This window comes from Pseudopodoces humilis, chromosome 1 (genome assembly GCF_049639895.1).
Source record: "Pseudopodoces humilis isolate 2021_Gansu_Grassland_sample_001 chromosome 1, ASM4963989v1, whole genome shotgun sequence".
In the NCBI taxonomy this organism is placed as follows: domain Eukaryota; kingdom Metazoa; phylum Chordata; class Aves; order Passeriformes; family Paridae; genus Pseudopodoces; species Pseudopodoces humilis.
Genome location: NC_142200.1, coordinates 129,702,621 through 129,716,242, shown reverse-complemented (window position 1 = coordinate 129,716,242; position 13,622 = coordinate 129,702,621). Strand labels below are relative to the sequence as shown.

The window sequence follows — 13,622 nt, the reverse complement described above, 5'->3', positions numbered from 1 at the left end:
TTTTTGTCTTAAAATGATTGGCACTATGTTGCATTGTATTTTGTTTCAGAAAGTGACTTTTTAAGTGATGTTCCACCATACCAGATAATGCATCTGGTATAGTGCAAATATTGGTATTGCAAAGCAAGTTTAACAGGATGTTGTGCTTGGAATAACTTGTCATGCATTCCATTGTGCAATATTACCACTGCTTCACTTGTCTTCTTAAGATAAAAAATATTTTCTTTGCATTCAATACATTTGTGTCACTGCTGGATTGTTTCATCAAGGTCATGTCTTCTTGTACTCTATGTATTCTAACTCAATCTAAACTCATACTTCTCAATTTAAGGAAGGGAGTCAGTCATATTTTATGGTCACCTGTGATATCAAGGATCTGAACTGGGCTTGGACAGGTGTTCTATCCAGCACTCAGTTTCTGGACATAACTTCTAAAATGTCTTGTTAAATATTTTCTTCATGAAATATTATCAGTGGCTTGTGAAGTGGCTGGACAGATGTCTAAATGACTGTCACAAGTGAGTAAATTTTCAAAAGTGTTAATTTTTTCCTTGTATATTGAGTCTGCAGTAGTCGAAATGGAAAGGTTTGTGTTGAGAAGCAGTGGCTCTTCTCAACCATGCATTTTCTTCTATGAGGAGAAAATGGGCTCATATGTGTGAAACTTTTGCTAGTTATTGCATTTGGTTATTACCACTTGGAGAGGAGGGTGGTGCTAGCTGCCTTTCTCCCTTGCTCCCTTTCTCCCCTCCTCTCAAATGACTCAGTGTAGACTAATGGAAATGGGACATTACTTACAAGTTCATTTTATTAGTGTGTAGTATGACCACACAGAACAGAAGTAACTACTGGCATTTTTCAAATATGCTATATTAATAAATGATGGATTGCATTTTTAGTTAATTGACCATCAGAGCTGTGACATTTTGTAATTTCTCTGTTTTAAGTGTAGCAATTTGCTATCATCTTGAAAAGCTCCGAAGATAACTCCTTATAGGTGAAGAACTGCTCCCAAGTGCCACATAGCATTTTGCAGTCTGCCCTGGGATGAAAGTGTTGGCAGGACTTAAAGTACTGATAATGTGAAACTTGTACTTGCAGCTGGCTTCCATGGAGAATTTTAAAATCTAAATTGAACTCATCACAGCCAGGCAAGGAGGAGAGTGTCCCACTCTGCCCTGCTCTGGGGCAGCCTCACCTCGAGTGCTGGGGCAGCTTTGGGTGCCCAGTATAAGAAGGATAAAAGGTATTAGAGAATGTCTAAAGGAGGACTACAGAGATGGTGAATGACCACCTAGGGGGAAGCCCTGTGAGGGGCAGCTGAGGTCACTTGATCTCTTGAGCCTGGAGAAGAGACTGAGGGGAGACCTCATGCCAGTCTACATCTTCTTCAAAAGAGGAAGCAGAGGGGCAGGTGCTGTTCTTTTCTCTGTGCTGACCAGTGACAGGACCCAAAAGAAGGGCATTCAGCTGTGTTGGAGGAGTCTCAGTAGGATATTAGGAGAAGTTTCTCTGCCCAGAAGGTGACTGAGCACTGGAACAGCTCCCCAGGGAAGTGGCCACATCATCAGCCTGACAGAGCTCAAGAAGCATTTAGACAACACTCTCACATGTGGTGTGATTCTTGGGGATGGTCCTGTGCAGGGTTAGGAGTTGGGACTTCAGTGATGCAGGTGGGTTCTTTGCAACTCAGCATATGCTGTGATTCTATAACTTTGTAGGCTGTTTGACTTGCTTTCAGTCATTGAGCCTTGGCCCAACACCTTGTTTGCTTCTGGAGTGCAGTTCTCTGTTTCTCTGGCTTGCCTTTTTTGCCTTCTGTGTTTCCTCTTTCCATGGCTGTCCACCACTTTTCCCTGAATATGGTGCCTGTCTTTTGGCACACACTGGTCTCTGCAGGTGCTTACTCACTATGTTTTTTTCTTTTTTCTGAGCATCCTTCCGTCCTGTTCTCCCTCAGCCTCAGACAAATTTATTGTTGAGTAAAGCCTATTGCTTACTCTTGGCTTGAGTAAAGCCAAGAATTGTAAACATTGTAAAAGCATTTTCTCCTAATTTCAACGGGAAGCTCTTATTCATGCTTTCTTCTGAGCCTCACACTTGAGACAGAGGAGAAGGAAATTTTGTTCAAGAGAGTGGAAGTCATATTTTTTCAGGAGATCTGAAGACACCTATCTGCTTAGAAACCAAGTTGACAAACTGAGAAGTCTGGAGATGCTCCTGTGACTGAGGTTGGGTAATAGATGAGGGGAAAAGATAACAACTACTACATAATTTTGGAATTGTGGAATTATAATAACAGAATATAATTATTATAGAATTTGCTTATGCCATTCAATTTTATATGTCACTGGAGCCACTGATGCTAGGTTCAGGTGTGAGCCTGGAGTTGAGAAGTATGTCAACATGTGTAAGTCTTGGTGACGGTGGTGGGACCTGAGCAAATGAATTGAGTTTGAGCAAACTCTGCTTTCTTCAAAGGAACTCTACAGGGGAGCCCATTTCCAGTGGTTCTGTGATGAGGGTCAGTGGAGCTGCCCAGGGTGTGAGCCAGGGCTGTGTTTTGCCTGCTAGTTCATTGTACCTCATCATTACATAAAAATTAATATCTCAGGATGTTGAAGATGCCATCGCGGCTGAGCTGTGTGCTTTTTCTCCTGAAGGTTTCACTGATGTACACGTTACTATTTCCTGTCCTAGTATAGTCTGCCCAGTGCTCCCCCAATCCCAGGAGGTTTCTGGGGAGCCAGGAGCCATCTGAAGCACAGGCCAGCAGGGGTTGCTGTAGGAGTAGGAGATGGAGAAGATGTGCTGCCTCCTTTTTGGAGAAGCTCTCTCTGAGGGTTTGCCAGGGTTTGCTCCTGCTGCCCTCTTTTCCCTCCTACCACACTCAAGCTTGCTTGGGCTGAGTGGTGGATTCTCAGCACGGAGTAGGTGTCTATTGCTTACAGCTTTGTGTATTTTGTACATTCATAAATTAAATACAGAGTTTCATCCTTAAAATGCTGAAACTAACTTGAGAGTTTATATTTTGAGTCAATAAATTTTAAATGCTTTTTAATATTTATTGTTTATGTAAAAGTGGATAGTAAAAGTGGATAGTGGTATTCATAGTACGTGTTTCCAGGGGCCCATAGATGATTTCTGTAATGTCATTTTGTCACTCTAGAACTTGCTGATATCTTTCAGGACTGGGACAGAACTGAATTGGGAATGATTAGTTTCATCCTTTTATTGAATGTTGAGTTTGTCCCCTTAATTCCTGTGAAACCACCATTAGCTCTTTTGGCTGCAGTTCTGTGTTGGGTTGAGGCAGTGCTACACTGTAAATCAATATCTTTTCAAAAAGACTGCTGTAAATTGCCTAGATAGCATATGCATGGTTACTTTGGCTGCAATGCTGCTGCAGAGCCTGGATACTCTGCCTTTCTGGGAACTCCACAGGCAAGTCCATCATATATTTAAAAAAAAAAAAATCTTTTTAGAAAGAGCATACTATTGCTGATGAAATTTAGACAGAGAAATATTGTACCCTCGGTGCTCATCTGTACCTTTTACATTCTACTCCACTGGGATTACCCTGTCTTGAGGGATTTCTTTGTTTGCTGCTTTAGATTTCCCCCTTTCTTAGCTGTAGTACAGCCGTACCATTTCAGCTTGCTAGTGCAGAAAGATGTTGTGAATTCAGTTGCTGAATGAGCCCGGCCTGACTGCAAACACTAACATTGCTAGAGAGATGCCAAAGAGTTGCAGGTGAATCTGACCTGATCTGGGCAACAGCAAAACGGTAAGATGGGGTTTGTGTAAATCTCTGGGATTAATTGGGTGCTGGGGTTTCCTGTTTCAACCTGAAGCCTGGTTATCACATGCTTCCAACTTGAGCAGGATTCATTCTGTGCATGTCAGGGTGGGTTTTCTCAGGAATGCTTAACATCCAGGCAGAGGGAGGCGGTGGGAAGCTGGGAACGCCACATGAGACCTCTCGGCAGCCACCCTGGTGAGATTCCCCAGCAGTACTGCCTGCGGTTTGTAAATACCAGGGAAAAGGTAGGGGAAGGCTTAAAAGCGATGCTTTTCTCGGTACAGCTTTGTATCTCTCTCTCTGGCAGCCTTATTTATAATTGTATTAAGAGGATATTATGGGCAATTTTTTCTGATACATGCTTGGCTGAACGCCCTCTGGGATGAGTGAGTGAAGGACGTGATCAGCTACTTTTTCATCTCTGCTAACAAGTCTGTGCATCTTGCTATATTTGAATAAATGTCTATAACAGTTACAGATTTGCTGGGTGGTAGAAGATAAAATTAAAATGATCCTTTATAGATACGTACTATATCATGGATGTCAGAATATTTTTTTGCCTTGTTAACCTCTGTCATGATTTTATTTCTCTTGCATGCTGTCTTTATTTAATATAACAAAAAGTGAGGTAGTCTTTTTAGGTAGTCGTTCCTGAATGCTTATGTAGGAGTGTGTTGACAGCAGTTTGGATCTTAGTGGAATATTTCAACATATGAAAGCTTAGAGCAGCAGCATGTTCAGGGAAAGAGAGGAAGAAAAGAGCAGCAGATACCATTAGTACAAGACAGAAAGATTAAAATGTGACCATAGTATGGAATTATTTGAATTATTTCTGATTCCTTTAACTGACAGCTAGTGTGTTTCAATTGTAGATCAAGCCATAGAAAACTAACTCTCAACAGAAATCAATTGGAGCTGAAAAAAAATAGTATTTCACCATATGTTCTACTATTTAAAGGAAATGAACGGTGGTAGTAATGGTAGAGTGATGAGAGATGGTTTTTTGCTATTACTAATTAAGGACAAAAGCAAAGGGGCTTTTTTCTAGAGGAGAATGCTTATCTTTATGCAGCATGTGAATTATACTCCAGGAAGAGATCAGTTGTATATCAGTGTGGGATCAAATAACTAATTTGACAGGGATTCATGTTTCCTTTTTTTGTACTTGCCAATTAAAGGGTTCTTCTTCTTTGTCACTGAATGTGATTAAAGGGTAAAGATTCAGTCCTACATCAATTATTTTCTGAAGGTTTCATTATTATTTTGTTGGAGTTCCTTCTTTAAAAATGCTATATATACTGTGATGTAAGTGATGTGAGGTGGTCAGTTTTACACTGTATGCAACCTTAATTCACATAGTTTTGTCCTCAGAAAGTAGAGATGCGTTTTTTTGTTGTTATTATTGAGGATTGCCCATTTTGTATTATTTTTTTATGATTTTTTGGAAGCTTTGCTTATATTGCCATGCCTATTAATAAATTGCAAGCCATTGTTTAATGCATAGAACTAATCCAACCACTTGTGTTTGCCCACATATTATACAAAGAATGGAAGTACAGGCATGAGGGATTTTTTAAAAACAAATTTTAAACTGTATTTTTCTCTTAGTGTTGTCTTTCATCTACTTATGTATATGAAATTTGTTGCTTCTATCATCTTTCTAGCTCCAAGTGTTTCTTTTCCCCAAATCTAAAGTCATCATCTCTGCTTGCGGTGTTACCACTGTCTCTAGAGTTCTCGCATTTTAGTTTTCTGAGCTTAAGAGAAGAATAACATTGTGGCCATATTTTATTCATAAATAATATTCCGCTGTGGTAATACTTAGTTAAACACAGATCCCAAATTAACTAGCTGGAAAACTTGACTTAAAATGTTCAAAATGTGCCCAAAACTTAAGAACACAGATGGGAAAGGGAAGAAATACATAGTTTAATAGGCAGTTATTGCCAGGTGCTCTGTGAATATAGAGATCTTTGTGTGAATCAGTTTTGTAGTGAGGCTGGGGTCTGTCACAGCAGGAAATAAGGGATTACCTGAGGGGAGTGTTTGCCATTGTCTCCTTAATGACCCTGACTCTAGGAAGAAAGAACTTCAAGGAGCTGTAGCTGAGCAGGCAAAATATCATCAAGATATAAGTGCAAGGTTGGCCAGCCATTGATGTCCTATAGCAAATATAGTCACCTATCCTTTTGGGTTTTTTTATTAAAAAATAGTAAATAATAATAAAAAATTATTTTTTCTGTGTAAATCTTAAACAAAACCAGTACCTAAAATCTCTAAAACCAGATCTGCTCCAACAGGTTTTGACACTTTCCCCTCACACTGTAGGCACTGGTGGGCTGTTTGGAGGGTTGACCTCTGGGCAGGAGCTCTGTCTGTCTCAGGCAGCTCTTGTGCCTCCCCGAGCCCCCACAGATGAGAGCATGGATGGAGCCACGGAGGGGCTGGGATTAGGCTGAAGAGCAGGGGAGTACCTGGCTGGTCCCACTGGGCAGCTCTGCTGGGCTCCAGCTGTGCAGGGAAGGGGTAAGGCATTATTTTGCTTTTTAAGGGAAGTCCTTGAATGGTGCCAGTGCATTTGCCCCTGCAGATTTTAGTAGCTGCCCTGGGTGGGTGTTCGGGGTCAGCAGGAGTTTGCTGGGGTGGGAGTGTGTGTGAGTACTTAGCCTGGGACAAGTGGGAATTTGGGCTGTCATATTTGGCAACTTTGGTATAAATGTGAGTGCAGATGTGCCCCTTAAAGGTCACAGGAACTGCTGAGCAGATCCAGACAGCTCTGTTGGGGTCATTTCTCTTTGAAGTCCCAGAAAGGCAAAAATACTCAGCTGTCAGGGGCTGCTATACACGGTTTGTAAATTGGGTTTGATAATACTAGTGTTAAAATGTTCCTAAGTGTTTCAGGTATTGATATAATGATAATTACAGTTTATAGTCTCTGTTGAAATGGAGTATCCTAGCAAATATTACCTGAAACAACAGAGAGCCTGTGCAATATCAGTGCTCCAAAGCCTGTTTCTGAACTAAAGAAAAGAGTAGCTGGTGTTCTTAGTTTGGGAAGAACAGGTTAATTACTATTTTTTGAACTTGAATTCCCTTAGATAGGTCCATACTGGCTTCCAGAATCTTTGATTAAGGTTGGGTTTTTTTCTGCTAACAGGTTAGGAAGGAATGTACTGATCATGTTAAGAATCGGACCCTTAAGGACTTTATTTTTCTTAATTTTCTGAATTATTAACTTAACTGTTATTATAATGGTAATGTCAGGACAAGTTCTCCCAGTAGTAATTCCATTAATCCTTAAGTGCTCCTTTCACCTACATGGTGACTTCTGTGTTTTGTTATGGTTCAGTGAATACCTTTCTGTAGCTGCTTTTAACTTCTGACATAAGTGTATTGTATATTGTCAGAATCATTGATTATATGCATCTCTTTGACATGTGGCATATTTTTCACTGATATCTTTCATTCCACTCCCTAATATAAACCTACATATATTTCCGTATTTAGCAGTTTAGCAAAAAGCGAGTAGTGAAATAGTAATTTAACCTAGTACTGAATGCTGAATTCAGGGGGGGTGATTTTGTATTATAAAATTTTTAAATCAACCCCATAAACACATAATTTTGCCTTTGTAGAAGTAACTTCTGGGCTTTCTCTCTATTGCTGACCTTGCTCTTTTATTTGTCATATTCATGGGTGGATGGGCTTCTCTGAAGCTGCTGTATCAGTTCTGGACTGGCCTGCAGAGGACATGGAAACAAGCAGTTTTATCTGTTAGTTGTCTCTGGTTTGGTGTGCTAGTCAGAAATGGTGTGAAAAGTGTGAGTGGAGATTTCTCTTTTATTTTTCAAATATTTGTAGGATTTATTGTTGCAATTTGTGTACATTAATTCTAGAGCTGAACTTGCTATCTCATCCTGCTGACTAGTTCTTTGCAGCTTCTGATTGAACAATAACTTGATAAATTTAAAGTAGATGTTATATAAATGTAAAATAACCTAAGCTAGTAAGAAATATCATATCAGCAAGCTTTTGATCCAATCTGTATCATTCTATTCAGGAAATTGAATAGAATTTATGTCAGTTATATTTCAGTTTTGCTGTGTTGGATGTTTGTAATTTAATGTTAAATTGTATACAACTTACCTGAAGAGGAAAATACCAAATATTGCCAAGTGAACAGCAGGGAAGTAAAACCATTAGGAAAAGGCATAATAACTATTTATATATTGTGAAAGCTCAGCTTCAGTTAATTCATTTTTGATGCTTTTCAGTCTACAGGCTTAGACCATTTGAATATGTCCTCCATTTTATTAAATCTTTGTGTAAGTACACAGAAAATATATTTAAACCATTAGAGAGTATGTGTAAAATAGATTTTCCCAGACTTCCCTGTAAATAGTGGGGATTTTAACGAACAAATTGGTTCTGTTGTTAAATATTGACTATAGAAATTTTATTTTAATGTGATGCAGAAGAGTTGTCTTGAAAAGTTCTGCAGTTTAATGATGGTGTTGCTGCTACCTAGGAAAGTCTCCCAACTTTCAAGTTTTCAAGGAATTTTCTGTTTGTCAAAGTAGTCCAGATACATAAAATTATATAATTATAAAATGTGATTGTGCTGCTGGTAGGCAGCTGTGTAGGGAAAGCTGTGCAAAATATCTACAATCACTCAGTTTTGTGACAATTTCTTAATGAGAAGCTTAATGTACTGTAAGGTTGGAGGACTTCTCACTTGGATGTTCTAATGATAGATGTGATTTTTGACCAAATTGATTCTCAAAATCTGTTGCTTGTTGAAAGTGATTCATGATGAACTCACAGCTTTGGAGGTGCAAATTGCCACCAACTGCAGCAGAACTTGGCTGCTTTGTACTGTTACAGCTTATTCTTTAAAATTCATTTGTGCACACTTGTAAGTCTACTACAGCACCTGTTTTGGCTTGAACACTTCAAAGAAACAGCAGTGATTTTCACTTCTCTGTTGAAATACATAGGGTTTTTTTTTAAAAAAAAGTGAGCATTATCTCTATGCTGTCCACAGAGTTCTCATTATAAAATTGTAGCCATCCTTCTTATGATGAGCTCTTCTCAGTATAATCTTGAAACCTCTTAAGTTTTATACATCTTGGCAAGAGAAGATATACTGGAGTGTTCTTTATATTCTGAGTAACTTAATATGCTATAATTTTCAGTTAAGCTCCTGACAAAATTCTAAATTGTAGGATATGGCGTGTTTGCCAGTGTAGCACATTATGCACTGAGAAGCAAGTTTCATTAGGCTCCCTTACACCTTTTTTGCTTTGAAAGTTATTGTGCTGCTGCAAGTCTAGCAAACCTGTGGTAGCTGCTAGAAAATTCCTTTGAGACTTTTCATTCAAGTTTGTAGAATTCTGTAACCAGGTCATTTGTCTGAGAGGAAAAAAACCAGAAAGAATGAGTTAAAAAAAAAGAAGTCAGGCGTATATGAAATCCAAACACAGATGAGGACTTTTCATTTGATTATTTGTGAAACTGGGCTTGTCATCCTTGTCTGAACTCTCAAACTTCCATGAAGGAAAGCAGTGGCAGAAAGGTCATGGATGGCTGTTACTAAGATTTCAGGGAGACTGAGTTGGAATGTAGGTTATTCAGATCTTGGAAGATTCTTCACACAAGAGAATAATGACAAAGATGAAGCTCTTTTTCTACCTTTACCTTTATATTGTGCTGATTTGATAGAGGGTATTTTGTCAAATTCAGTGGTTTGGAAGATAATATGTAGAGGAGCAGATCTAGAAATGCTCAGAGAGCTTGTCTTTCCTTGTGACATTTGTCAGCACCTTGGAAGCTGCATTTTTCAACCTGTAGGGTTGTTGACCTCAGGGATGAAGCAAATAAGAGCAGAAGAGATTTCTTTCTTGGTGCTAAAATGAAACTTTGAAATGCATTAGCAGAATGAAGCAAGCAACTCTCATTACCTAGTTTATTGTCTGGCTTTTGCTAAAGAAAGTTAAAAAGGAAAATAAAAGAAGAAAAATGAAGAAAACAGGGAAAAGAATGAAGTAGTTTTGGTTTTTTTAATGAAGGAAATGGTCTGAAGGAAAAAGAGCCAAACTAATTTACCATTCTATTCTTGAATTATTTCTTTCAAAGTACTTTTAAAACATCTGCTGAAGCTAATGTGAGAGTGGCATTGATTTGTTAATGACCATGCAACATGCATGCTGCTTCCCTGCAATGAAGGTTGTCATCACACCGAAGGATAGCTGCAAAACCTCTCCACCTGCAAATGTGTATATTTCACATAGATGATTACATGACCTATCCCCTTCATCTTGTCTTTTAATTAACAAAGTGCTCTTCAGCATTTATGTGAAGAGCATATATGTGAAAAGTCTGAGTAGTTGGGCTAAAGTCTTATACTGTCAGCTGCATGACTGGATCTCGCCAACAGCAGTGTTTTTGTTGCAGTCCCTGCTTGTAAGAGGACATTTTATTTTAGTTTCAGTCTGAAGTACTTGATGATAACTATGGAAGAATCAAGAGGCTTGCTAGGGATAGGCAAAGGAGCCTAAAGGAACTGGGTAGAACTTATTTTCAAGGCATGGAGTTGTTTACAATTTATTTTCTTAAAAACCTTACTGACAGCCTCAGAATCTAGCAAGAATAGGCATTTTGTTGTCAAGTCTCTCAAGATTTCTCACACTTGATCTTGGTAGTGGGAAGACTTACTGCATTTATGGATATGCCTTTGATAACTTCATGATCAGGGGGAGTTTTGGAAGATAGAATAAAATTATAAACCTGTAAACTCAGAAAGACTTAATATACTGTTCACACAGAACCACTAATAATGCACTTATGGAAAGAAAACTGTATAAACTAGCACTGGCACATGGAGCCATCTGTTGGAGCAGGAGGCTGATATGGAAAAGGGATTGAAAATATTTTTTTACTCTTTATTTTTAAATCATGTTCATATGGTTACAGAGGAGGATAGACAACAGATACAAGTGGGTAACTAAGTAAAAGAGTATAAAAACCACCTGTCACAATTTCTCAGGAGAGTGTTTATGTTCAGACGCTTTCTCCACCGCCTTTCTGGTTACCAAGGCATCCTTGGCTCGTGCCTGGCACTGGAAGCTGCCTCTCCCACACTGACATCTCTGCTGATCCTCAACTGCGCTCTCCTGTTTGGTTTATTGGAGGAATGACCCTCCTACTTTTGGATGCAGCAAGTTTGCATCCAAGGTTAATGGTAGCAGCAACCTGGTTGCAATTTCAGGAGAGGCTTGCATGGCGTGTTGCATTACATTCCACCGTGACAAATGTGAACACTGTGCAAGTAAAAGGAAGAACTTATTTGCCAGGCTTTATTACTAACACAATTACTGTATTTTGGGTCATCAGGACAGAAATAGAGCAAGATGCCCCTTTAGATCAGCTCTGTTGAGTTTCTGTCTCTTTTCATGAATGTTAGAGGCTGTCAGGACTTCGGTGTGACCTTTTTCTGAGACCCTGTCCTTAGGTGACTCCTCCTGACGTCTGTTGTCAGAGAACAGGGTTTTGCTTTGAGGAGATATGTAGGCTTTTATAGACCTAAAATCTAATCCAGACTCTCTTGAAAACCGGACCTTTTTTCTCTCCAAGGAGAGGAGCATCAACTTTAATGGATCGGAAACTCACTTTTCTGAAATTAGGCTGTGCTGTGAACAGAAAAAAAATAAATTTAGAAATGTTCAGCTTCTCCTTACCATGTTGAGGGCACCTAAAATAATTTTCAAGAATTCCTGATTTCAGGATTGTGCTTGATTCAGAAAGTATGCTAATATTTAGGTATCAAGTTAGCAGAATAAATAAGTACTATATTGCAGCTCTTGGCGTGTTGGTGGTGAAAGGAAAGAATTGTGTAGCCAGCTTTAACTTCTAGTATAAAATGTTATTTTCCTTGATGCAGGTAAAAATGTTTTGAGATTTTTATGCAACTGGGAGTCCTACCCCAGGTCTGATCAGTTGGTCTTTCTCTGAGAGTGACTTTTTTCTCACTTGGCAATTCAGCACAGACATTTAATCAGTTCATTGAGTTCAGTTTCAGACAAACACAGAGAATTAATGTCAGAGCTTCTAGTTCAAAAATTCTCCCATCTGGCACTTCAGTGACCTTTTTATATTCGCCTTCTTCCATATGACAATGACAGTTGGTTTAACATCAGCTTTGACTTTGGAAATGAAACGGCCATTTTGGGCGAGTGCCTTTGAGATGGGCTGTGGGAGGTGTATGAGTAAGTCTGTGATAGGTACAGCAAGGAGCATACCATATCCCCAGATACCATTTCCAGTCTCTGAGCTCTGTTTTCAGTTGCATTTGCTAGCTCATAGCTAGCGCTGCTAGCAGTCTCTGTGGCCAACTAAAGTTAAATAAATATTACCCAAGAATGTGAATTATAGTTCTGGGACACAAAGAGAGGCCATATAGGTCTGGGACACAGGAGAGGAAAAGAAGTGTCTTTTTTTTGCAACCATTTTTTCCTTACATCTTCCTTCCTTTCCACCATCTCCCTGTTTTTTTTTTTTATTTTTTTTCCCCATCGTACTCCAGTTGTCTTTCAGTTTCTTTTAGCTGTGCCCATCAAATGTTCAGACCAAGAGGCTGGTGTAGGTGATTACAGGGAGGGGTGAGCGTGTTCAAGGACCTCTCTCAAGTATGAGCCTGATTGCACTGGTAGCTCTGGTATGAGCTGGCTGGTGATGTCGTGCTGCATTACATGCTCTACTTCCCCTCTCACAATTTTATTCGCTCCCTTATCTCATCTCTTGTTCTTCGTGGATCTTTTCCCATATTGAGAGTTCTCACCAACTGAGCTCTCTTCTGAACTGCTGCATGTTTCTGCTTGTGGGTGCAGCAGCCATTTGCTGACCCTCTCTTGGGGAGGATGGAGAGTGCTACCAGATGAAGCGAGAAGAAGCAGGCAAGACTTTTGTTTGTAATGAGAAAGAGCTTCCCTATTGCTTTGTTCTGCAAAGAGAATGAATCTGCAGATAGCTGCATTTTTATTTTGAACAAAGCTGCTTATAATACTACAGAACATTCCCAAACTGTGTTTTATAAGTAGCAAATGTCAAATTCCAGGGATGCCAGAATCTGCAGATGACTTGTGTTCTCAATTGCCATGGTACCAAAGCATGATAGAAAATAACATGCTTATAAAAGGTAATAAAAACTTGTATCCAGATAGGATTTTTCCAGTGAAAATTAATGGCAGGCTTATGTTCTAAGCAATTCAGCTGTTGAACCAGTGGTCACTTAACTATATATTTTTTTCTTTATACATCTCTCAGCTAAATGCAGCTGCTAAGTCTTATTGTCTGTAATAATGAGATTGTTGCACTACTTCCAATGGGCTTTGGCTCTACAAATTATAATTTATATCTTCATAACTTTTCACTTAAAAAAGCCCAAGTGCTTTACAAACTTAATTAGCACTCCCAGTTTCTGCTTGTGATAGGGGCAGGATCACAGTTGTGAACTGAAAAATGGAGTTGTGGAGAGGTTGAATGATTTCCTTACCTCACATCACTCAGTAATTTTAATTTTTTTCTTTTTTCTTGCTGCATGCTAGATCTTGGGTTTCCCTGTATATGGTCTTTTCATACTACATCTCCTGGAATGGTGCAAATGGGTGGAATGCAGATATTTCCTTTAGATTTTTCAGTAGCAGCTTTGGATGTCCACTTGGATATTTACCTAACCTGTCACTTTTTCCCCCAGATTTACACAGTGGCAGTAACCAATAGAAAATTGTAGATGGTTGGAAATTTTCTTGATATTTTGCCTAAG

At 39.1% G+C, this 13,622-nt stretch overlaps 1 protein-coding gene across 4 annotated transcripts in view; it reads left to right on the top strand.

Moving 5' to 3' along the window:
- Positions 1-13,622, top strand: part of CDK14 (cyclin dependent kinase 14) — a 311,069-nt gene that overhangs the window by 63,130 nt on the left and 234,317 nt on the right. The window contains exon 1 of one of the 4 annotated variants that reach the window (XM_088059192.1): positions 3,676-3,787. The exons of 2 other annotated variants lie outside the window; for them this stretch is intronic. Coding sequence is in view for 1 of the 2 variants with exons in the window: in XM_088059190.1 (XP_087915316.1) it covers positions 3,973-4,047 (75 nt within the window). In the remaining variant the exon portion in view is untranslated. Of the gene's footprint in view, positions 1-3,675; positions 3,788-3,955; positions 4,048-13,622 lie in introns of those variants that run through there. One more of the 4 variants, XM_088059190.1, reaches the window with a different exon arrangement.